Genomic DNA, 26,923 nt, shown 5'->3' on the forward strand with positions numbered 1-26,923 from the left:
TTTTCAAGGCGGTTATTTTCAACTATAAACACACCTTTTTACTTGAGGCTTTGTACCAAATTACCCAGATTTCATTTATCCTATACCTTGTCTGAAAAGAGCTCCGTTTCTCAAAATCTTCAGAGCCTCTTCTAAGTGACTGACAATATTTTTCATCTTGCATCCTCTGGTAACTCAACTCATCTTCGTGCCACTTGTCTTCAAATCTAAAAGAATCTGCTATCAACATCTGAGGTGATTGCCCTCCTTTTCCACTTCTTCTAACTCTGTGGTCATCAGGAGTATACCTTCCTTGCATTTGCTCAGGATAATCCCAGCAATACTCTTGGTAGTGTACATCTTCTGAGTATCTGGACATATACTGAGATCTCCTGCTACTGTCTCTTCTTCCTGGTGAATATGCTGGGTAAAGCTTATAAGGATAAAAATCATCTAAAGAGCTTCTTCTTACGTCTGGAGAAGGTGATCTATGTTCATAACATCGGTAATGTGCATCTTCACGAGAAGGAATCCTTGGTTTACTCTGTCCATGTTTCTTATTATTCATTCTACAAGTGGATCTTCTCAGATCCTTCCTATAGTCGGAGCAATAATGCTCATGAGAACATCTTTGCTTGTAGTGTTCAGACTTTCTAGGTATTGGTGATAAAGACCTATGTAAACGCAAACAAAAGTTTAGCTCATTTAAAGACAATAAATTAAGTTTGTCTTAACATGACTTGCCAAAATTTGTTTTCCACTATTTCTTCAACTCAAATTAAATTCATGTATTTGCTCTATTTACATTCTAAATTGTCCATGTGGGGGTCGGATTATACTTGCCCCAATTCAACAAATACTCTTTCCATCTGAACTAATGTATCCGACGTGCATATTAAAATGGGCTGAGCACACCCTCCTGCTGGATTAGCTACACAGCAGGATCCATTTTTGGAAGACTGCTGACAGCAAATGTCTGTCAAAAGGACTAATCAGCAAAACTTACATCAGGTTCAATGGGCAGGTAAGAAAAAAGCAGAAGTATGCCCTGGCTGGGTTGCAGCATCCTGTACATCAAAAGGCTGAGGGTTCGACTTCCAGTCAGGGCACAAAGCCAGGCTGCAGGCTCAGTCCACTGTCAGGGCAAGTATGGGAGGCAACCAATTGATGTTTCTCTCTCACATCAGTTTCTCTCTCTTTCTCTCTCCGTTCCTCTCTCTCTCAAATCAATAAGAACATATCCTTGGGTGAGGATTAAAAAAGAAAAAGAAAAAGGCAGGAGGGCTGGATTCATACAAATAAATATGTAGTAGAATCTGGCAAACAGAACATAGCCTCTGAAATTAAATTAGATTCTAAGAGTTTGATGCCACATCAACTCAAACTCAGACCCCAAACTGACCCCACAGTTTCTCCAAATGTCTATCCTCTCTACTAAGCCTATATTAAGGAGCAAAAAATACATATTTAAACGGTGTGTGGAGGTGTGGGAAGAAGAGGGTCTTAAGACTTGCATCTCATGCTTGGTTCCTCCATAAATATTAGACATAGGTAGGTTGCTTTTTTCTCCCAGACCTATTCCCTTACACATAAAAGACGTGCTGTTGAAACACAGCTTGTAACTTTGGTGAATGTGTGCTTTTATGCTGCTATAATGCTCCCCAGGGACAGCAGCACATCCTTTCTGTAACTCCCTTTTCTAACACCTATCATTGCCAACATCGAGCCTTTCATTCCCACTGAAGAGGAAGACTTCCATATCCGGAGAAACCAGTCAATCCGAGTCACCTAGACTTCAGGATGAGAGAGAGGAGCACCACTATCTGGAAGACAATGAAGTAGTTCAATGTTGCACCTGGGGATATTTCCTCCCATCTGACCTGTGCAGTCTCCCCATCTCCTCCCTGAGGGTTTAATATCTTCTAACCAATGAGGCTGCTACCCTTGCAGTTTTTGTCATCACTCCATCTTCAGATGCTGCCCCAGAGTTGAAAAAACCATGAATAAAACTCTTTCCATTTGGTGACCTGTCTGTGTACTCCCTACACAGAAGGAGGCAGATTTAGTTTTCTCATGCACATACTGGGATTTATATACTGGACTCAGCAGTATCTCCCTCTAAAATCACCAAGCTACATGGACTGGCAGGTTGTTATTTAGCTGAAGCAGAAGCTCTGTCATCCAGCTGGCTGCACTCATCAGCACAGGAAGAAGCAACTGGAGCCTCCGAGGACTTCCTGCAAGATTTCATTTCTTCCACCGCTAGGGAGAAAAGCTGGCAGCCAGAGGCTGAGGTCTTGAATTGGGACAAAATAGTCCATCTCTTACTTTAAGCCATGCTTCCCATTGAATACACATTGGTATTTTTTTTCACTTCAGGGTTTTATTGTATAGAGCCCCTTTTTCCAAAGGAGACTGCTGGAATAGTTGCTAACATTTTCAGTTCTCCTAAAGGGGAAAAAAGGGACCCAAGGAGTCTGTTGGGAGACAATTTTCCATGGGTCTCTCCCGTTCTGCACACCTTGTGAGCAGAGGCACTGACAGCTTTCATTCCAAGACAAACAGCCTGGGAAGATGGAGCCAGGGCCTCCCTGTGGGGCAGAGGGCTGATTTGTTTGCTATCCAGGATAATAAGATAATGTCTCCTCCAAGGCCAAAGCCCCTCATGGGACTTAGGTTCCTCGCTTATGTCGTCACCCCACTGCTTTGTTCTGCAGCGCCCAACCTCAGGGGTTGGGGGTGAGGGGAACACAGGAGCACGAAGCTCAGGCTGCCTGCTGTACTCTGAGTTGGAAAGGCCTTTGCCTCTGCTCCAGGAGGGTCTTGTGACAGGCTGATGTGCCAGCTTGCAAGTGGGGGGAAATACTGAACTCCTTATGGTTTTTCAAAGTCCTGAGAAGGAATCCAGAAATCGGGCACTAAGCTTGGCAGGCTCTTTTGTGGCCCCTCACCAGTGCCTACCACAAAAGGGCAATACAAAATGACCTCTGTGATGCCCTCCAAGTTAAAATCATTCGCTTCTTTACGCCCTCCCCCCCCCGCCTGTTTTTGAAGGTCCTCCCCACAACAATTTAGTCTTGTGAAGCTGAAATTAAAATTGTTGAAGAAATGATTGATTAGTCACTGTAGAACCACAATGAGGCAAGCACACTGGCCAAGTCGCATTACTATGAAAAACCTTGGTCTGCCTTTTGTGTATGTAATCATGGCCCTTTTTATGAGTCCTAGAATGTACTAGTCACTTTCATAGCTCTGTGCCTTTGCTCCTGTTGACCCCCTTAACTGGAATACTTTTCTTCTCTCTTTCTACCTTTAGAAATTTTACTCATCCTTAAGTGACTAAAATCTCATCTCTTCTTTGAAGACCTTCTCAGTATCCCCCTTTCCCCTCCACCAAAGCAGAATTATTTCTTCCCTGTGGATCCAGAATACTTTGTCTCAGTCAGTAGCAGCACACTTTTCCCACAGTCTCATAGCTGGCTATGGCATCAATCTTCCCAGCCAGCCCGTGTGCTTGCTGAGGGGCTGTAAGGTGTTGTATCTGCCTTTGTAGCCCCAGAAATTGCCTGTAGCAGGTATACACTAAATACTAGTTGAACTGCTGCAATCTAATTATATATATATTTGATAGTACCTACCAGGGAAGAGGAGAGTCAACTACTCTTGAGTTATTCAAAATTCTATTATTCTGCCATGAATAAGAAATAGTCAACTCCCAATTTTCTAACTCCCAATGTCTTCAAACATATTGAGTATGAAAAAAACAAAATACACAACTGTAAAGTTCTAAACCACTCTCAAAGATGTTTCTCACTCTCCCTTACTGTGGTCATTGCATTTCTTTTTATCATGGACTAGAGGCCCGGTACACAAAATTCATGCATAGGGGGGGGGTGGTGTCCCTCAGCTCAGCCTGCACCCTCTCCAATCTGGGACCCCACGAGGGATGTCCGACTGCCCGATCCTAGGATCGGGCCTAAATGGGCAGTCGGACATCCTTCTCACAATCCAGGACTGCTGGCTCCCAACTGCTCACTTGCCTGTCTTCCTGATTGCCCCTAACCGCTTCTGCCTGCCAGCCTGATCACCCCCTAACCACTCCCCTGCCAGCCTGATTGATGCCTAACTGCTTCCCTGCCAGCCTGTTTGCCCCCAACTGCCCTCCCCTGCAGGCCTGGTCACCCCCAACTTCCCTCCTCTACCAGCCTGGTCACCCCTAACTGCCCTCCCCTGCAGGCTTGATCACCCCCAACTGCCCTCCCTTGCAGGCCTGGTCCCTCCCAACTGCCCTTCCCTGCTGGCCATCTTGTGGCAGCCATCTGTGTCCACATGGGGGCAGCTATCTTGTGTGTTGGAGTGATGGTCAGTTTGCATATTACTCTTTTATTAGATAGGATAGAGGCCTGGTGCATGGGTGGGGGCCCGCTGGTTTGCCCTGATGGGTGTCCCGGATCAGGGTGGAGGTTCCCTTGGGGCGTGGGGCGGCCTGGGCGAGGGGCCTGTGGTGGTTTGCAGGCAGGCCATGCCCCCAGTGACCCAAGCGGAGGCCCTGGTATCTGGGATTTATTTATCTTCTACAACTGAAACTTTGTAGCCTTGAGTGGAGGCCTGGGCCAGCCAGGGTGTGTGGAAAGCTTGGCTTCCTCCATTGCCGGGGAAACCCAAGCCTCCTACTCCCTCCATGGCTGCAGCCATCTTGGTTGGGTTAATTTGCATACTCGCTCCTGATTGGCTGGTGGGCATGGCTTGTGGGTGTAGCGGAGTGATGGTTAATTTGCATATTACTCTTCTATTATATAGGATGAATTCTAGCTGCCAACCATAATTAAAGAAAGCTGTCAGCTCTTAGAAATACAATCTCTGTCACTGTAAAGCACCTATTGTGATTAACCAGGTCCTAAGAGCTTATTAACATAGGTTCTTAATCATACTGGCGAATGTGAAAGTCAAAGCACATCTCAAATCCAAGCTTGCCCTGCTAAACTAAAACTGCTCACCTATGTTTCCACCTGGGGGATCTAGAGCGTGACCGTCCCATCCTTTGACATGTGAGCCACTATCCACTTTTTACACTGCAAGGAAACACAATATTAGCAAGTTTGTAGGAAGAGCCTGCAATCTGCTCTCAAAACAGTGAATGCTACCAGCAAAAAAAAAAAAAAGTATTTAAGCCCTCTCTGCCTCAGTTTCCTCATCTGTAAAATGAGGATGATAATAACAGGACCCACCTTATCGAAATGTTGTGAGGATAAAATGAATTAAATCAGGAGTGAGCAAACATTTTCAACAAAGGGCCAGACAGTAACTATTTTAGGCTTTGTGGGCCATATGCAGTATCCATGAATCTTATTCTTCTATTTTAAATCCTTTAAAAGTATAAAAATTGCACTAGCCGGTTTGGCTTAGTGGATAAAGCAACGGCCCTCGGACTGAAGGGTCCTGGGTTTGATTCCAGTCAAGGGCACGTATCTCTGTTGCAGACTCGATCCCCAACCCTAGTGAGCAGGAGGGTGGGGGGTGGCGTGCAGGAGGCAAACGATTGATGTGTCTACCTCACATCAATGTTTCTCTCTCATTGTCTCTCCCCTCCCTTCCACTCTCTCTAAAAATCAATGAGAAAATATGCTCGGGTGAGGATTAAAAAATATATACATAAGAATGGCATATATATACAATCTCTGTCACTGTAAAGCACCTATTGTGATTAACCAGGAATGGTATATATATGCCATTCTTTTTTTCTTTTTTTTTAAAAAACTTGCTTCCAATAGGTTTTTGCTTGATGGTGTCTGGATTTGGACAGATAGGCCTGTTCTTTTACTTATTTTTTTTTTGAAATATATTTCTTTATTGATTTCAGAGAGGAAGGGAGAAGGAGAGATAGAAACATCAATGATGAGAGAGAATCATTGATTAGTTGCCTCCTGCACGCCTCCTACTGGGGATGGAGCCCGCAACACAGGCATGTGCCCTTGGCCAGAATCGAACCTGGGACCCTTCAGTCTGCAGGCCGATGCTCTATCCACTGAGTCAAGCCGGCTAGGGCTATATGCCATTCTTAACTCAAGGCCCCCCGCCCCCACACACAGAGGCCCCAAATACCAAATGTGTATGTATAATTTGATGATCCCTGAGTTGACTCTTGAAAAGAGCTTAGAATAGTGCCTGGTACACAGCAACTGCCAAGTAAGTGTTCAAAAAGAGGAAAAAATTACCCAGAATTCCTCTCTCTGGACACAACCACTACTACCCTCCTGTCTTTCACCATTACATAAAGACTTCATATAATCACAGTTAAAATGTTTAAGAATACTTGATGTTATCTCCTGCTTTTTAAATTGTCAAATAAGAATTACAATGTCCAATTATAATAATCAAACCCTAGCCGGTTCTGCTCAGTGGATAGAGCGTCAGACTGTGGACTGAAGGGATTAGCTGGGAACATGCCTGGGTTGCTGGCTCGATCTCCAGTAGGGGGCGTGCAGGTGGCAGCCGATCAATGATTCTCATCACTGATTTTTCTCTCTCTCTCTCCCTCTCCCTTCCTCTCTGAAATTAATAAATAAATATATACATATTTAAAATTATAATACTCAATTGCTACCTAACTTCCACCAGATAAATACATCAAAACTTAATTAAGCATGATTAACATTTAGTTTGCTTCTGATTTTTTGGTAAAATATGTCATATAAGTAAATTTTAAAAGACACAAACTTGATTTTTAAAAATATACTTCAGTCTTGCCCTGGCCGGGTGGCTTAGTTGATTAGAGCATCGTCCCATACACCAAAGGGTTATTGGTTCAATTCCTGGTCAGGGCACATATCTAGGTTGTAGGTTCAATCCTGGTGAGGGAACGTATGAGAGGCTACATTTCTGTGTTTCTCTCTTTCTCTCTCCCTTTCTCTCTCTCTAAAAAAATAAATTACCATGTCCTTGGGTAAGGGATGGATGGATAATATATATATATATATATATATATTAGTATAAATATATATACTGAGTGGCCAGATTATTATGATCTCTGAACGCATAATAATCTGGCCACTTAGTGTGTGTGTGTGTGTGTGTGTGTGTGTGTGTGTGTGTGTGTGTATAGAGGCCCGGTGCATGAATTCGTGCATGCATGCATGAGTGGGGTCCGGCCAGCCTGGCCAGGGGGAGGGGACATGGGCAGTTGGCCAGCCTGCCTGCTGGGCAAACTCCTGGTTGAGGAGACAATTTGCATATTAGCCTTTTATTATATAGGATATACACTGAGTGGCCAGATTATTATGCGTTCAGAGATCATAATAATCTGGCCACTCAGTGTATCTTTAAAATAAACTGATAGCTTTAGGGACTGAATTTTTAAAATACGTGATTAGGGTATAATCTTCTATACTACCTATTATTTACATTTCAGTAATGCTCCTCAGTTCTGATACTATAATTAAGCAGTTCTCAACTTGCTGGCCCCAAACCTCTGGTGGCTTTCAAAATTATTGCCATGGGTCCATACATAATACATACATCCACCATGCACATATGATGTAATTTATGTTTCATATATTAGAACCTCTATTTTACAAATTTCTGAAGATACTGTGGTGACTGTAAAATATAAATGGCTTCTTGCCACTATGTAGTTTTTTCTACAGAGAGTACAATTATTATTATGTTGACATTGGTTTTAAAAAGGAGTCTTCACAAACATTTGCAAACTATTGTTATAATGAAATTCAGAAAAGTAAAAGCATATAAGGTCAAAGGACTTGAATCAGATCACTCACCAGAAGAAGAACATTCAGTTCAATTCATTCAGTTATTACACTGCTTCATTCCAAAACGAATTTGAGGCTAGAAAGAACAATTAGTCCAGATGCACTATGAAATTAAGATACTAAAGGGGAAAATGCTTACTAACTCCAAATATCAAAATGCATTCATTCAACAAATGTTACTGAATACCTATTATTTGCCAGGCACTGTTTTGGAGATACAGCAGTGAACAGAAACAGGCAAAAATTTCTGCCATCCTGAACTTTACATTCTACCAAGGGAATTTATAATTTAACTGAAGAAGCTTTGGGTATCAGATCATACCTATTAAATTGAATAAAAATAATAAACGCAAAGGTTGTAGGGGGCACACCAAATAGCCTTGGCAATGATTTTAAAACGTATATTATTTTCTGGAAGGTAATATTATTTTCCATTTAATTATTTTGAAAAACAGGTTCGTTGAGATATAATTCACATACCATACAATTCATCTATGTTAGGTTTACAATTCAACGTTTTTTAGTATAGTCACAGGAAGGTACAACCATCACCACAATCTAACTTTAGGACATTTTCATCCCCTCTAAAAGAAGCCTATTAGCAAGCAGTCTCTCTCCATTCCTCCCCTCCTTTGATAAGCCCCTGCCTGACAACCACAAATCTACTTCCTGTTTCTCTGGATTTGCCTATCCTGGGCTTTTCATTTAAACAGAATCATACAATATGCGGTCTTTTGTAACTGGCTTCTTTCCCTTGGCATAACATTTTCAAAAGTCATTCCTGTTTTACCATGTGTAAGTACTTCATTTTTATGGCCAAGTAATATTCCATTTTATGGGTATACCACATTGTGTTTATTCTTCAATCTCTCAACAGACATTTGAGTTTCTATGTTTTGGTTATTATGCATAATACTGCTATGAACATTTGTGTACAAGTTTTTGTGTGAACATGTTTTTATTTTTCTAGTATATATACCTAGGAGTGAATTGCTAGGTCATATAACTCTGTTTTACTTTTTGAGAGACTTACAAATTTTTCCAAGCAGTTCCATCAGTTTACATTCCCACCAGCAATGTATGAGAGTTCCAATAGTTCCACATGCCCACCAACATTTGTTGCTGTGTGTGTGTGTGTGTAATTTATTTCAGAGAGGAAGGGAGAGGGAGAGGGAGAGAGAGAGAGAAACATTAATGATGAGAGAGAATCACTGATCAGCTGCCTCCTGCACGTCCCACACTGGGGATCAAGCCCACAACCCGGGCATATGCCCTGACAGGGAATCAAACCATGACCTCCTGACTCATAAGTCAATGCTCAACCATTGAACCATGCTGGCTGGGCTGTATTTTTTATTTTAGCCATCCTAGTGGGGGTGGAGTGGTACCTCAACTGTGGTTATGATTTGCATTTCCTTAATGACGGGTAATCTCTAAATATGCAAGAAATTATGAAACTAATATTGCCTACTTTCCTCTAATCTAATAATTTCAGTTTAAACATATTATTCCAAATAATAATTTAAAAGAAATAAAGCAGCTATATATACTAAAATGTTTGTATCAGCTTTATAAAAGGAAAGAAAACCACTCAAACTAATTACAGCCCAAATGCCTAACAATCAGTAAAAGATTAAACCAATTTAATATATATACATACATCTAGTCACTTCCTACCTTTCTCCCAGCCTTATGTATGTCTTTTCCTCCACATACACCACATTAGTGTTCATACCACATAGATGGCCTTCCCTCTGTCTACCTGACAAACCCCTATTCTTTCAGGAATCTTTGACCATCATATCCCCTGGGAGTCTGTCCTTGACTTTATTTTTTCCCCTGAGTTTCTTCCTGGGAATTCTAGGTTTATTCTGTGATTATTTCAATACATTGTGATTATTTATTTACATAATTATATTTATTTCAACAGGCAAAAGAGTCCAAACAGCATATTACAGAACACAAACTCAAATGACTTACAGACATCTAAGATATTCAACCTCATTAGTAGCTGAGTAACAAATTAAGATCACAAACATCCTACCTACACCCATCAGATTGATACAAAAAAGAATTTGAAGTTGCATGTTCTGGAGTGCTGGTGAGGATGTGGAATGATAGGGACTCTCATATATTGCTAGATGAGTATACATAAGTCTAACCAATTTGGAAGGGGCTGGCAATACCCATTAAAGTTGAGCATGCTTATATCATACAGCCAAGCAATTCCACTCAGAGATGTATCTTAGAGCAACACAAATTGCTGGGCTCTACGCCAGGGGTGGGCCCCACTTCTAGCAAGTTCCCAAGTGATGCAGATGGGGATGCTGCTGGTCCAGGAACTAGAACCACTGGGTAAAAGGGAAGGGAGGAGGTCACTTGGGAGAAAATGTTTACAAGTGAGATTTACTGATTACATGATAAAAAGAAGTGCTATGGGAGGTGGGGGGTAATGGGGGAATAAGGACACATATGTAATACCTTAATCAATAAAGAAATTTTTTTAAAAAGTGCTAGAATATTTTCCTTTGCTAATATTAAAATTAGCTTCATTGAAATTCAAACTATTTACTCAAAATAGGTGAATTTTACTGCATATAAATTATACTTCAAAGCTATAAACAAACAAACAAACAAGCTTTGGGTGAGGAAAATGCTCTAAAATTAGATCAGATATTACAGAGATGTTTGCACAGCTCTGCAAACATACTAAAAACCACTGAATTACATACTTTAAACCTGTAAATTATATGTCACTAAAGCTTTTTCTTAAAAAGTTAACTTTGGCCCTAACCGGTTTGGCTCAGTGGATAGAGCGTCAGCCTGTGGACTGAAAGGTCCCAGGTTCGATTCTGGTCAAGGGCATGTACCTTGGTTGCGGGCACATCCCCAGTATTTGGTGTGCAGGAGGCAGCTGATCGATGTTTCTCTCTCATTGATGTTTCTAACTCTCTATTCCTCTCCCTTCCTCTCTGTAAAAAAATCAATAAAATATATTTTTAAAAAAGTTAACTTGGTTTGTAATTGCTTAGTGCAGGTCAGCTAGTACTGAAAAGTACTGGCTCGAGGGCTTAATGGATAAGAGAGGAGAGTTCATTTAAACCCTAAAGTCTGAGGTAAGAATGGTTTTTACATTTTTAAAGGATTGTAAAAAAAAAAAAAAATCAAAGAATATGTGACAGGCTATCTGCAGCCCACAAAGCCTTAAATATTTACTATCTTAAGTAGTAAATTTATCCTATACAGAATAAATTTACTGACCCCTGATTTAAACTAACTTACTTGTGACTAGCAAAGTTAATGAAAGGAACCAGCTTCAGAAGAGGGAGGGAGGGAGGGAGAGAGGAAAAGGGGGAGAGAGAAAGAAAGAGATAGGGAGAGGGGGGAAAAGGGGAAAAGGGGAGAGGGGGAGAGGAGAAGAGGGGGGAGGGGAGGGAGAGGAAGAGGAAGAGGGATAGGGAGAGAGGAAGAGGTCAAGAGGGAGAGGGAAAGAGAGAAAGAGGAAGAGGGAAGAAGAGGGAATGGGAGCAGGAGAGAGATGAAGAAGAAAAGAGGGAGAGGGAGAGAGGGAAGGAGGGAAAGAGGGCAAAGGACCTGAATAGACACTTCTCTAAAGAGGACATACACATGGCCAATAGATATATGAAAAGATGCTCAAGCTCACTAATCATCAGAGAAATGCAAATGACAACCACAATGAGGTATCACCTCAGGCCTGTCAGAATGGCTGTCATCAATAAATCAACAAACAAGTGTTGGTGAGGATATAAATTGGCACAGCCACTACAGAGAACAGTAAGAGGTTTCCACAAAAAATTAAAATGGAATTGCCTTCCCATTCTTGCTTGGCCCCTCACCAATCTGGCTTTCCACTCCACCACTGCAGCAAACTGCTCTAGTCAAGATCACTAATGAAATCCATGCTGCTAAATCCAATGGTTATGGCTCCTCCTCCCAGCCGTGGGCAAACTGCGGCCCGTGGGCCGGATCCGGCTGTTCTATCCGGTTCTCTTGCTCTCCCCTCTGCTCCTTTACTTTGAATTTATATTAGTTCACACAAACACTCCATCCATGCTTTTGTTCCGGCCCTCCGGTCCAGTTTAAGAACCCATTGTGGCCCTCGAGTCAAAAAGTTTGCCCACCCCTGTACCTAGACCTACCAGCAGCAAGTTACTACCACACCTGCCTCTCAGAAACATTTCCTCACTTGGATTCCAGAATACTACCCTTTCCTGGTTTTCCTCCTACCTATAAGGATTCCTTCTGTGTCCTTTGCTGGCTTCTCATCTTCCCTGTCACCACTCTGACCCCTAAATAGGGAACCCAGTCTTCCTCTAAATACTTACCTCAGTACATGGACTTCTCATTGTCTACACTTTCTCCCCAGTCCACACTCTCATGGCTTCAACACGTCCAAGAACAAACTCCTAACCTCCCTCCAAAAACTGCTCCTCCTACAGCCTGTCTCACCTCAGTAGATGACAGCCATATCCTTAGCATTTTCAACAGAGGAAACATAAATGTCCATTCTTACCTAATAATAGAGAAACATGTAAATTGACCATACCTTGGCCACGCCCACCAGCCAATCAGGAGTGAGTATGCAAATTAACCCACCAAACATGGCGGTTAATTTGCATACACAGGCGCCATGGCGCCTACTCATATGTTTTGCCCCACCCCATCTCTCAGGGCCTCTGGGCAGCATGGGAAGGCAGGGCCGGAGTGGAAAGAGGCGGCTCCGGGGCTGGGCCAGAGTGGAAAGGCGGTGCTGGCAGCCAGGGAAAGGAAGGCCCATTCTAGCACGAATCTTCGCGCATCGGGCTAGTAGTAAACATAGGAAAATATATACAATCCTACCTAATGAGGAAAATAAAATTAAAAAAATAAATACCATTTCATACTTGAGATTTGCAAAACTTTTAAAGTCTGATATCCCCATGTGTTTACAAGAAAGTAGAAAAAGCGTTTCTCGAGGGAAATTCCTCCCCCAAAAACCACACAGCAGAAGAAAACTCTAAGCCTGTAGTCCAAACAGAATAAATATAACCCAAAGCATTTAAGCACATTTTTTAAAAAGCACCTCACCTTGAATCAGAAATTTTAAAACTAAGAACACAAAATAGACCAAAAAAAAACCAGTGAAATGACAGGGGGAAAAGTTAAATGAATTAGAGAAAAAAATGGGAGAAAAATACCAAATTATATCAAAAAATGAAGAATAATAAGTTGCCGAAGAGAGATTAAACTCAAATGAAAATTTAATAAGGGTCACTGAAGAAAGTCAGGAAAACAACCAAGAAAATGAAAATAATTTTGCAGGGAAAGACAGAGAGTAAGTAGTGGAAACAGAAGACAGGTAAAGAAGGAATAATATGTATATTATTATAGTCCCTAAGAAAATCCAACAATAAAACTGAACTAATATTTAAAACTATAATTCAAGAAAACTTCCCAGAAATAAATTTTTAAAAAGACCTGAATTGCCCTGGCTGGGTGGCTCTGCTGATTGGAGCTTCCTCCCACACACCAAAAGGTTGTGGGTTCAATTACCAGTCAGGACACATACCTAGGTTTCAGGTTCTATCCTGGACAGAGCGCTTATAGGAGGCAATGGATCAATGTTTCCCTCTCACATTAATGTTTCTCTCTCTCTCTCTCTCTTTCTCTCTCTCTCTCTCTGTCTCTGTCTCTCTCCCTGTCTCTCTGAAAAATCAATAAAACACATCCTCAGGAAAGGATTTAAAAAAAGACCTGGGCTCACCAGATACTTGGGAAAATTAACCTAAAACAATAAACTCTGAGACATAGCCTAGTAAAAAGTATTTGATTTCAAATATAAAGTTAAAATTCCCCAGAACTCTAAGTAAAAAGAATAAATAACTTACAAATTTAAAAAATTACACTAGCATCGGATATTTCAAAACCAATATACAGCCCAGCTGGCATGGCTCAGTGGTTGAGCGTCGACCTATGAACCAGGAGGTCACAGTTCAATTCCTGGTCAGGACATTTGCCCGGGTTATGGACTTGATTCCCAGTGTGGGACGTGCAGGAGGCATCTGATCAATAATTCTCTCTCATCATTGATGTTTCTATCTCTCTCTCCCTCTCACTTCCTCTCTGAAATCAATAAAAATATATTCTAAAAAACAATATACAAAGCAAGACAACAAAGGATCAGCATTAAAAATTTTTTAAATAAAATCAAATCAATGAAAGTAGATGTGAACCAAGGATTTTATATCAGCCAAGTTGTCCCTCAAATATCAAGGCTACAGAAAAAGCTTTCAACATACATAAACATAGGCAATTTCTACAGTTACTAACCCTTCCTAAGGAATCTACTAGAGGATGACTGAACATCAGCAAAGTTGACTGAACATTTTAACATATTTAAGTGTACATGTAAAGCATTAAAAGAAAGAGATGAGGGTGGAGGACTAATGTAAAATTTTTGCATATTGTGAAAAGTTGCAACTAAAAAAATGGGAGAAGAGATAGGAAAAGAGAATAATAGTGAAAGCTCAGTGTTGTATAGGCAATAGCTGGGTTTAAAGCATACTGAGGGGGGAAACCTGATAAATAAGATATTAAAAGGATAAGAAAAATCAACACACAGAGTTGGGACAACTGGATATCCTCAATCAAAAGAATAAAGTTCAACCCTACCTCATACCATATAAAAAATTAATTCAAAATGGATCAAAGACCTATATGTAAGAATTAAATCTATAAAACATAAAGGAAAACATAAGGATAAATCATCTTTGTGACCTTGGATCAGGTAGTGGTTTCTTAGATATAAAAACAATAACAAAAACAAACTGGGCATCATCATAATTAAAAATGTTTACACTGTGAAAGATGCTATCAAAGAAAGTGAAAAGACAACCTATAATTCTATAGGTTGCAAATTATATCTGGTAAGAGATTGTATCTAGAATGTATAAAAACCTCTTGCAATCTATAATAATAAAATCATAATATGCTAATTAGACCGGATGTCCTTCCAGATGACCTTCCAGACGAAGCCAGGGCTGCAAGGGAAACGCGGGTCCCGGGTGCCTGCTGGCGGCCAGAGGGAAGCTTAGGTCCGGGGTGCCAGAGGGAAGCCAGTACAGGCAGCCGGGGGAAGGAAGGCCTATTCTTGCATGAATTTTGTGCATCAGGCCTCTAGTCCAATCATAAAAGACAAATTACCCAATAAAAAATTGGCAAAGGAGCTGAATAGACATTTCTCTCTCTCTCTGTCTCTCTCTCTCTCTCTCTCTCTCTCTCTCTCTCTGTCTCTCTATATATATATATACATATATATATAGATATATAGATATATATAGATATAGATATAGATATAGATAGATAGATAGATATTTAGAGGCCCAGTGCATGAATTCGTGCATGGGTGGGGTCCGGCCAGCCTGGCCAGGGGGAAGGGACACGGGCGGTTGGCCGGCCTGCCTGCTGGTCGAACTCCTGGTCGAGGGGACAATTTGCATATTAGCCTTTTATTACATAGGATATACACTGAGTGGCCAGATTATTATGCATTCAGAGATCATAATAATCTGGCCACTCAGTGTATATAGATGGTAATATAAAATGATGCAGACACTTTGAAAAAACAGTCTGTCGGTCCCTTCAAAAATTAAACATAGAGTTACCATATGACCTAGTAATTCCACTCCTAGGTATATACCCAAGAGAAATAAAAATATATACCCACATATAAACTTGTACACAAATATATTCATAGCAGAACCTTGAAATCATTATGCTAAGTGAAAGAAGGCAGTCACAAAGGACTACATATTGTATGAGTCAATCCATAGAAACAGAAAGTAGATTGGTGGTTGCAGCGGAGGGGGACTTGGGGTTTCTTCTGAAGTGATGAATGTGTTCTAAAAGTAGACTGTGATGATGGTTGGACAACTGTGAATATACTAAAAAACACAGAATTGTACACTTTTAAATGGGTGAATCATGTGGTATATAAATTATCTCTCATTAAAGTTGTTAACAACCCCCCCCCAAAAAAAAATCAACTGACAGAGATTCCATACTAACTGTGAACTCTGCATTTAAGAATTCCCTCAGAAAGCATTTGCAACAAAGGATCCACATTCCCAGCACAGAACCAGACCAAGTCAGAGCCCACAGAACTGGAGGGCGATCAGCAGATCCAAAGAATTTCACAGGCCTAGAAAGAACTCTCCAAAAATTCATCTGGAATAAAAAACACCCCGAATAGCCACAGCAATCCTGAGAAAGAAGAACAAAGTAGGTGGGATCTCAATACCAGAGTTCAAGCTGTATTACAAAGCCACTGTTCTCAAAACAGCCTGGTACTGGCACAAGAACAGTCATATAGATCAATGGAATAGAATAGAGAATCCAGATATCGACCCAAACCAATATGCGCAATTAATATTTGACAAAGGAGGCATGAACATACAATGGAGTCAAGACAGTCTCTTCAATAAATGGTGTTGGGAAAATTGGACAGATACATGCAAAAAAATGAAACTAGACCACCAATTTACACCATACACAAAAATTAACTCAAAATGGATAAAGGACTTAAACATAAGACGGGAAACGATAAAAATACTAGAGGAATCCACAGGCAGAGAAATCTCAGACATATGCCGAAGCAATTTCTTCACCGATACCGCTCCTAGGGCAATGGAAACTAAAGAGAAAATAAACAAATGGGACTACATCAAAATAAAAAGCTTTTGCACAGCAAAAGTAACCATCAACAAAACAACAAGAAAGCCCACTGTATGGGAGAACATATTTGCCAATGTTATCTCAGATAAGGGTTTAATCTCCAACATCTACAGGGAACTTATACAACTTAATAAAAGGAAGATAAATGATCCAATAAAAAAATGGGCAACGGACCTAAATAGAATCTTTTCGAAAGAAGACAGAAGGAAGGCCAAGAAACATATGAAAACATGCTCAAAGTCACTAATTATCCGAGAGATGCAAATCAAAATGACAATTCGGTACCATCTCACACCTGTCAGAATGGCAATCATCAACAAATCAACAAAAGACATATCCTCGAGGGTCTCACTAAATTTATCAGCGGTTTCTAGAAAATTCTTGAAAAACCTTATAACCGTGGTTTTGAACTCTATATCCAATAGTTTGCTTTCCTCAACAGAAACTATGCAGGCCAGACAGGAGTGGCAAGAAATATTCGAAGTGATAAATAGCAAGAACCTACAACCAAGATTACTCTACCCAGCAAAGCTATCGTTCAGAATTAAAGGTCAGATAAAGAGCTTCACAGATAAGAAAAAGCTAAAGGAGTTCATCACTGCCAAACCAGTATTATATGAAATGCTTAAAGGTATTCTTTAAGAAGAGGAAGAAGAAGAAAAAGGTAAAGATAAAAATTATGAACAACAAATACATATCTATCAACAAGTGAATCTAAAAATCAAGTGAATAAAAAATCTGATGAACAGAATAAACTGGTGAATATAAAGAATCAGGGACATAGAAAGGCAGTGGACTGACGATCCTTCGGGGAGAAGGGGTGTGGGGGGTGCGGGAAGAGACTGGACAAAAATCATACACCTATGGATGAGGACAGTGGCGGGGGGTAAGGGCATGGGGTGGGGTGGGAACTGGGTAGAGGGGAGCTATGGGGGAGAAAAAGAGGAACAACTGTAATAATCTGAACAATAAATATTTTTTTAAATATATTTTATTGATTTTTACAGAGAGGAAGGGAGAGGGATAGTTAGAAACATCGATGAGAGAGAAACCTCGATCAGCTGCCTCCTGCACACCCCCTACTGGGGATGTGCCTGCAACCAAGTTACATGCCCTTGACCGGAATCGAACCTGGGACCCTTCAGTCCGCAGGCCTACGCTCTATACACTGAGCCAAACCGGTTAGGGCTGAACAATAAAGATTTATTTAAAAAAAAAAAAAAAAAACGGCCCTGACCGGTTTGGCTCAGTGGATAGAGCGTTGGCCTGAGGACTCAAGGGTCCCAGGTTCGATTCTGGTCAAGGGCATGTACCTTGGTTGCAGGCACATACCCAGTGGGGAGTGTGCAGGAGGCAGCTGATCGATGTTTCTCTCTCATCAATGTTTCTAACTCTCTATCCCTCTCCCTTTCTCTCTATAAAAAATTAATAAAATATATATATTTTTAAAAACACGACAAGTGCTGGCAAGCATGTGAAGAAAAAGGAACCCTCGTGCACTGCTGGTGGGAATGCAGACTGGCGCAGCCACTGTGGAGAACAGTATGGAGTTTCCTCAAAAACTAAAAATGGAACTCCCATTTGACCCAGCGATCCCACTTCTAGGAATATATCCCAAGAAACTAGAAACACCAATCAGAAAGGATATATGCACCCCTATGTTCATAACAGCACAATTCACCATAGCTAAGATTTGGAAACAGCCTAAATGCCCATCAGCAGATGAGTGGATTAGAAAACTATGGTACACCTACACAATGGAATACTACGCTGCTATTAAAAAGAAGGAATTCTTACCATTTGCAGCAGCATGGATGGACCTGGAGAGCATTATGCTAAGTGAAATAAGCCAGGCAATGAAAGAAAAATACCACATGATCTCACTCATTTATGGGAAATAAAGAACATTATAACCTGATGAATAAAAAGATAGATACAGAGGCAGTAAAACACCGAACAGACTGTCAAACTACAGCGGGAAGGCTGGGGAGTGTTGGGGAGGGGTGGGGAAAGAGATCAACCGAAGGACTTGTATGCATGCATATAAGCACACCAATGGACACAAGACACTGGGGGGGGTGGGATGAGGGCATACAACAAGGGGTAGGGGAGGCTGGGGGAAGGTCAAGGGGGGAAAAAAGGAGATATATGTACTACTACATGTAATACTTTAAACAATAAAAAAATTAAATTAAATTAAATTAAAAAGAAGAAGCTAAACTGAGGAGACCAGAGCTTGGGTTATTATTCTCTTGGCCACAGTGGCTAGGTGTTAACACCAGTTCTCAGTAAGCAGGAGTTAGAAGTGGATGCAGAATTCCATTCTTGCCTAACATTATCCTACTTGGATTTCGTGAATGCAATATATTTCTCTCTCACACTCAAAAGGATATAAAGAAGTGGGAAATAAGGGCATTTAAAAGGTATAAGTACAAAGGTGAACAAAAATGCAAACCTTCCTAAATACCCCAATTGTTTTAAATAAAAGAGCAAAAAATACACCTCATAGCAAAAGAAAGAGGAAATGAAACAAAATACATCCTATCTAATAAAGAGGGAATATGCTAATTAACCATCACTCCGTCACAAAGATGGCTGCACCCACAGCTGAGGCCAAGTTCCCACAAGGAGCCTTAATGAGCAATCAGCAGAGACCTGAGGCTATGCCCTCCCCCACCCCCGTGGGGCTTGACAGGGGACCTCAGGCCGCGCCCCCCACATGGCAGGGCTTGACAGGGACCTCAGGCCTCGCCCCCTACCCCGCCACCAGACCAGGGGACCTCAGGCCGCACCCCCCACCCCAGCACCAGGCCAGGGGACCTGAGGCTGCACCCCCCTGCCTGGCAGGGCTTGGCAGGGGACCTCAGGCTGTGTCCCCCACCCAGCAGGGCTTGACTGGGGACCTCAGGCCATGCCCCCCACCCAGCAGGGCTTTACAGGGGACCTCAAGGTACGCTTCCCTGGTGCTGGGCTAGGGGACCTCAGGCTGCTCTCCCTGCCCCAGCGCCAGGCCGGGGGACCTCAGGTCGCACCCCCCACCTGGTGGGGCTTGACAGGGGACTTCAGGCCGCGCTTGCCATCCCGGCACTAGGCCGGGGGACTTCAGACTGCACCCACCGCCCGGTGGGGCTTGACAGGGGACCTCAGGCCACGCCCCCCGCCCCAGCACTGGGCCAAGGGACCTGAGGCTGCGCCCCCCTGCCTGGCTGGGCTTGACAGGGGACCTCAGGCCATGCCCCCCACCCAGCAGGGCTTCATGGGGGACCTCAAGGTGCACCCCCAGTGCTGGGTCAGGGGAACTCAGGCCGCAGCCCCACCCAATGGGGCTTGACGGGGGACCTGAGGCTGTGACCCCTGCTAGTGGGGCTTGATGGGAGTCTGGGTGACAGACCTGAGGCTGCGCCCCCCTCCCGGTGCTGGGCCGGGGGACCTGAGGCTACGCCCCCTGCCCAGCGGGGCTTGACAAGGGTGGGACTGGCCGGGTCTAGATCTAGCCCAATGAGGAGGGGGGGGGCTGGCCGGGTCTGGGTCTCACGCGATTTTGAGGCACATATGGGTAGGCAGGGACTTGACTCTGGGTCCCATCGTGAGCCCCAGACTCTGACAGGAGGAAGGTTTTCATGTACATTTTACTAATTTTCTTTCATCTCTGACACTTCTATTATAGAGAAAGGGCAAATAGCAATATTAAATTATTTTCTCTAATTAATTCCCTTTTAATGTGCATGAATTTTGTGCACCAGGCCACTAGTATCATTATAAAATATTATTGTATAGTTGAGACCAAATACATCAGCCCTAGCAATCAATGTGAATGCACTTAATCACTTATTGAAAAAGTTTCAATTTGGATCACAAAACAAAATTCAAGGTGCTGTACAAAAGATACACCTAAAATAAGTGATTCTGAAAGGTTAAAAATAAAAGGGTGGCCAAAGTATACCAGGCAGATGTTTCCAGAAAGAGAGCAGGGGGTGGCAATCCTGGGATAAGGTAAGGTAGAATTCAAGTCCCAGAAGCATGCATACAAAGAAAGACACTTTTTAATGCTTAAAGCCACAATTCTGATGAAGATAGAATAAGTTAAAATATACATATTCACATGAATGTGACATAGCAACCACCTTTATGAAACAAAAACTATAAGAGATGCAAGGAGATATAGCTAGAAACACACTAATACTAGGTGACTTTAATATAGCATTCTCAGTAGCATATTAGGTAAACCAAAAATAAGGAGATAGAAGACCAAAATAGCATAACTAATAACGTAAATGTTAAAGATATTTATCAAATTTGCCACTCTCATATTAGAGAATACACATTCTTCTAAAGTGCCCACACTACAGTCACCAAAAATAATCATATATTAGGTCACAAAGAAAACATCAGTAACTTCCACAAAATAGAAATGTTACAAACAATACCCTTATCATAATGCAATAATACTAGAATTTACTATAACAAAAACAAACAAACCAAAAAAAAATCCAGAAGAACCCATCCACCTAGAAATTTAAAACCTATTAAATCATCTCTGGTATTCTATAACTAAAATTAGAGATTTTTAAAGAAATAATGAGAATGAAAGTACTACATATCAAGAGTCCATGATATGCATTTATAGCAGCGATCAAAGGAAAAATGCATTGCACTAAATATATTTATCAATACAAATGAAAGAATAAAAACCTATAAATTCATTTCCATGGTAAAAATAACCTAAAAAAAATAACAAGGTAAACCAAAAGAAAGCACAAGAAAGAAAATAATAAAGATAAAAATAGAGGAAGAGAATAGAAAACCAGATCTAAGTAATAACTCAAAATTCTGCAGTTTTTGAAAATATTAAAATAGATAAAGCACTAAATAACTTGATTAAGAAAAAGGGGAGAGCTCTGGCTGGTGTAGCTTAGTTGGCTGAGCGTGGTCCCATGCACCAAAAGGTCACAGGTCACATGGCCCGGGTTGCAGGCTTGATCCCCAGTAGGGAGCATGCAGAAGGCAGCCAATCCTGTTTCTTTCTTAACGTTTCTCTCTCTCCCTCTCCCTTCCTCTCTCTCTAAAATCAATAAAAACATATTTTTTAAAAAATTTAAGAAAAGAAAAAAGGGAGAAAGCACAAATGTATAAAATAAGAAATGGCAATGGGGAAATAAACATTGAAATAGAAGAAAAAGTTTAAATCACAAGAGATTACTTTGTAGCCCTCTAATAAATTTGAAAATCCCGATGAATTGGAAATGGATAATTTGCTGGAAACTACAAATTATTAAAATCGACCCCATTAGAGTTAGAAAGCATAAACAGAGCAATTTCCATAGAATAGAGAGAATTATTAATGAGATAATAATTTACTCCATGACAAAGCACCAGGCCCAGAGTGTTTCACAGAGGAATTCAACTAAACCTTCAAATACCAGATAGCCTCAATGCTGTAGAAATTATTCAGAGCCAGTATAACACACACAAAAAATATCAAGACTACAGAAACACCAACCTTTCCAAGAAGATGAACTGGCCAAAGAGACTAAAAGGTACATCCTCTAAGGAAGGAACAAACCCTGGAGCATAGAATCTCTGAAACTAAAGAAAGATGGGGGCTCTCCCTCTGGGGAGCACACCCATGCCTTCCCCCCCCCCCACCCCAGGCACATTACCATTAGCTTCCTCCTCCCAAGCTCCAAGGGCCCTTCCTTTACCTCTGTAACTTGCTTCCTAAGCCCATTTCTTCTAGGAATTACTTTTTTACCGCTATGATTTACCAAATAAATGTTCTCTTCCAAAAAAAGAAAAAAAAAGAGGATGTTTCAAGAAAGGAGACTTTCATGGCAAAAGCTGCACAGATATCCAATAAAATAAAAAACGTGACCACATGGCTTCAGTGGAAGGTAAGGAGACTGAGAAAGCCCTTTATTAACTCCTTCTAACAGTCTAGCTGGAAGGGGAGGAGACCTGGGTTGCAGCTGGCTGGTAGGGGTCCAGGGAAGAGTTTTCAAAATGGCAGCATCTTGAATAGGTTTATTGTTGATAAGGAGGGACTATGTGCCTGGCACTGAGGATATATTATAAAATGACAGTCATAGTAGAGATGCATGTAGGTCCAACTAGTTTAATGTTTCCTTGATTCCTTAATATCAACTCTAATATAGTCAATATCTCCCAATATTCCATATTTACATATTACCTTCTTCAATGGTCCAAATTTAATTTTTATCAGCAGTCACATTTTATGTTAATTTAGCAAACATTACTACCAGTGATTGCTAGGGGCCAGGCATACAAAGTTGGAAGAGACCTAGTTTATTTCCTTGAAGATGCTAAGTCTTCAGTGGATAACAAAGATCACATGAGTACCAGTACTTTCTGGTTCACTAGGTGTGTTGTAACTACTGCTTCATTTAATCCCCACATGCCTTTGAGGAAACTGGGATTACCGCCATTGCATAGGTGAAGAAACCGAACCTCAAAAATTAACCAATCTCCTCCAATGAAGGACCTGAAACTAAATTCCAGGTTCTCAGACTCCAATACTAACGCATCCCCACCTTGCAACTACTATCTTCAGAAAATTTAATTTTTATCAGCAGTCACATTTTATTTTACTGCCTGGTCATTTCATAGATGCTCAGTTAGCCGAATTGGACTTCTGCACACTCCAGAATAGTTGACATTCTGCATCACATCTAAAATTGCTGTCTAAAGTGCTGGAGAGGATGCAGAGAAAAAGGAACCCTCGTGCACTGCTGGTGGGAATGCAGACTGGTGTGACCACTGTGGAAAACAGTATAGCCTTTCCCCCCAAAATTAAAAATGAAACTGCCATTTTACCTAGTGATCCCAATTCTAGAAATATATCCTAAGAATCCTGAAACATCAATCAGAAAGAATATATATGCACCCCTATGTTCATAGCAGCACAATTTACAATAGCTAAGACTTGGAAACTGCCCAAGTGCCCATCAGCAGATGAGTGGATAAAAAAGCTGTGGTACATCTACACAATGGAATACTATGCAGCTGTAAAAAAGAAAGAACTCTTACCATTTGCAGCAGTATGGATGGACCCGGAGAGCATTATGCTAAGTGAAATAAGCCAGTCAGAGGAAGATAAGTATCACACGATCTAACTCATATGGGTAATCTAATGAACAAAATAAACTGACAAATAAAACAGAACCAGAGACATAGAAGAATGGAACAGACTGATGAATTTCAGGGGAAGGTGGGGATGGGAGGTGGGAGGAGAGTGATTAACCAGGGAACTTCTGGACACAGACAATAGAGTGGTGAAGGCCTGGGGGGGTGGTACGGAGTAGAGGGGGTCAATGGGAAAAAAAACACAAAGGGGACATCCATAATACTTTCAACAATAAAGATAAATTTTTAAAAATTGCTGTCTAAATTTGGAAAGCAGCTTTTATACCCTCTAACTGCCTAGACATTCTGTAGCCTGTAGAGCACAAAGACTATGTTTTATCTATCTTGATCCCAAGGATTGTGTTTTATTTAGCTCTGTATCTATCTTCCTCAACTTTATATATGATGCCTTCAAATATTCTCTCCTTCAACATTGTGTAGATTCTTTCATTTGCCTGATTTTATAATTCTGATATAGTTTTTAATATAATCTGGGGCAGCAGTAATAAAACATCAAATTTAAGGAGAGTGTGGGGACAAAAGATTTCACAAAATAGCTTTTAAATTCAGATATTTGCTTTAAAAAAAATCAAGATGCTTTTGTGCCCTGAAATTTTTACAAGATGACAATAATTAGAAACAAGACAAAGTATGCTTAAATGTACTTTTTCATAAATGTCTCATTTGACCATTAAAACCAACCTGCAGAAAAGGTAAGGCAAATGCTCTATAATTTCTAATTCAGAGTTGAGGAAATAGTCCCTTAGAAAAGATAAGTGATTTGTTCAAGGCAACCAGATAGCACTGGAATATAAGTCCTGATGTCAAATCTCCTCTCACTCTATGAAGCCTTTGCCTCACCTAGATAACCTTCCTTTACTAAACTGGTAAAGGTGGAATAAAAGATGTGAAATTGAAATGCTATCAGCAAATAAGAAAACAAGGGATATGCCCTGGCCAGTGTGCTCAGTGGTTAGAGTCGGGTTGCTTGTTCAATTCCTGGTCAAGGGTTCCATCCCTGTCTCGGTGGAGGCATGTGCGGAAGGCAAGAGATTGATGTGAGAGAAACACATGAATGTTTCTCTCTCTCTCTCTCTCTCTCTCTCTCTCTCTCTCCCTCCTTCCCTCCCTCCCTCCCTCCCTCCCTCCCTCCTGTCCAAGCTCTCTAAAAATCAATGGAAAAAATATCCTTGCGGGAGGATTAACACAACAAAAGGATAGCTAGAGAAGGGTGTCTGAGTGGTTGGAGAGAACAGAAATGGCCCAAAAGTATTCCTACAGAAGTCCTTTAAATGTTGCCTTTTGCTAGGGTGTGGAAAAGGTTACTTAAAGATTGTTGGTGAGAGTGCAAACTAGCACATCCTTTTCAGAGGGAAATTGAGCAATTCACATTTTAAAAAAACCACAATTCTATCACCTAGGAACTTACACTAAGAAAGTAAACTTGGTAATGCAGATTTTGCATTTATCCAACAATGTATTTAAGTAGTGAAAAATTGGGAATAACCAACTAAATAAATTACTACCACCATATATATAAGGGCATGCTAGGTAGTCAGGAAAAAAAGGTTACCAAAGAGTATCCACTTTAGAACATTCATCTCTGCACAGAAAAAGACTGGAGATGCATACCCAGCATAAACATATGCACAGCGCTCATCTGGATATTTTACAATGTCTCTAATAAGGCGTCCTAAAGGCTTCATGGGGTGGGGGTTGGAACAGAGGGGCTTTCAAAAGAACATTTTAGTAGCCATTTTAAAATTAACGTTCCAACATAAAGCATTATTATACCATCACCATTAAAATAGCATTGTATTATATAATATTGCACACCGGAACTTATGTTAGTAACCAATGTTGTACCAATTTTTAAAATGCCGTTGAAAAATAAAGCACTCATGAATCCACACCGAAACCTTCTCCTTTCGAATTCCAGTCTTTTATTCGTAACAGTTCGCATTCAGAAAAACGCAACAAAGATTGCCTGGCCAGAAGTCTGGCAGACATTCCGCTCCTACTGGTGGTTTCCACTTTGTTCCAGAAAGAAAAGCATCACCTAAGGGGCAACTCGAAAAGCACTTCGGCAGTTTAATATTTTGGAGGATATGTTTCTCTCCCATTTCTTTCCCACCCTTCGCCCCTCCGCGCCCCCCACTCCCGGGACAATCGTGAACACGAGGGGCCCAGTATCCTAATACACCCTAGAGAAGCACAGATGAGCCCATTTTCAGGACATGTTTCTGAAAAGACAAGTTTTACTCTCCAATGCAGGGGGAAGAGCAGCCTTCACTACTCATTCTGGAAGATGCTGCCGCGCGGCAGGAGCGCCCCTGGAGAAGGACAAAGCGGGGGCCCCTTCCCTCGGGTCCCTTAGGCAACGAGTTCGGGACGCATTAGAGAAAAGGGCACCGTCCCGGACACCGCTCCCCACATCCCCGCGGCAGACACTCCCAACAGCCCGGCCGCAACCCGCGGGGGCCGTGGCAGCAGGTGCCCGGGTCGCTGAGCCTAAGGAGGCACCGGCCCAACGGCCTAAGGTAGTGTCAGGGGAGCGGTTACCCGGGAGTCCGAGCCGCCGCCGTCGCCGCCGCCGCACCCTCCCCGCCGCCGCACCGGCCATTCCAAGAGCCGCCCCGCCCAGGCGACGGACACGCCCTCCCCGCCGGTCGGAGCCTCCACGCCCCCTCCGCCCCGCAGAGCCACTCACCCGTCCGTCCCTCCGTGAGGTCCCGGCAGCCGCCAACGCCCCCTCCGGCCTCGCCCCTAACAAGGCAACCACGTTCAACTGCTGCAGCACCGCTAGCGGGGCCGCGAACCCGGAACCACTTCCTTCCGGAACCGCCTCGTCCCGCCCTAGCCCCGCCCACTGTCCGCGGCTTTGCGACGGGGCTTTCGCGACCCCTGCTCTCAACTCTTTCCCAGCCGGGATACCCCACCCGGGCGACTGCGGCCAAGGCGCCTGCGCCCTCTGCCGGCCGTTCCCACCTCTGCCGCTCCGTCCAGAGCGCGTGTCATCTGCCGCCCCGTCACAGAAAGGACCGCGTTGGGCGTTCCGCGTTGGGCGTTCCACGTCTAGGAATCATTGGGATTGAAGTTTAGAGACTGGAACTCACCCGTCAGCGAGGGACAGGAGCTTGGGCCTATGGGCCTTCCAGCCTTGTGCAGATGCATCTCTGTGGCCTCTCTCCCTACCTACTCAATCTCTAATCATTCCTAATGGCCTCAAATTAAACTTCTACCCGAAAAAAAAATAAAACCTCCCCTCTGGACCTCTCAAATAGGTTAATGGTACCAACATCTCT

The 26,923-nt window shown here is 42.1% G+C and overlaps 1 protein-coding gene across 9 annotated transcripts in view; it reads right to left on the bottom strand.

The window, feature by feature from the left end:
• Nucleotides 1-26,474, bottom strand: part of BCLAF3 (BCLAF1 and THRAP3 family member 3) — a gene marked incomplete at its 3' end in the record, with an annotated part of 66,670 nt that extends 40,196 nt beyond the window's left edge. For 3 of the 9 annotated variants that reach the window (XM_080652048.1, XM_080652052.1, XM_080652046.1), the window contains exons 1-3: nt 26,329-26,466; nt 4,977-5,051; nt 87-653 (exon numbers count right to left, since the gene is read on the bottom strand). In XM_080652048.1, coding sequence (XP_080508174.1) covers nt 87-653; nt 4,977-5,017 — 608 coding nt within the window. In that variant the 5' untranslated portion in view covers nt 5,018-5,051; nt 26,329-26,466. Of the gene's footprint in view, nt 1-86; nt 654-4,976; nt 5,052-7,754; nt 7,822-26,328 lie in introns of all 9 variants that reach the window. The other 6 variants (XM_080652050.1, XM_080652053.1, XM_080652049.1 and 3 more) reach the window with 3 other exon arrangements.
• Between the last annotated feature and the right edge of the window lie 449 nt (nt 26,475-26,923).

The sequence above is a fragment of the Plecotus auritus genome, assembly GCF_963455305.1.
Source record: "Plecotus auritus genome assembly, chromosome: X".
Taxonomy (NCBI): Eukaryota; Metazoa; Chordata; class Mammalia; order Chiroptera; family Vespertilionidae; genus Plecotus; species Plecotus auritus.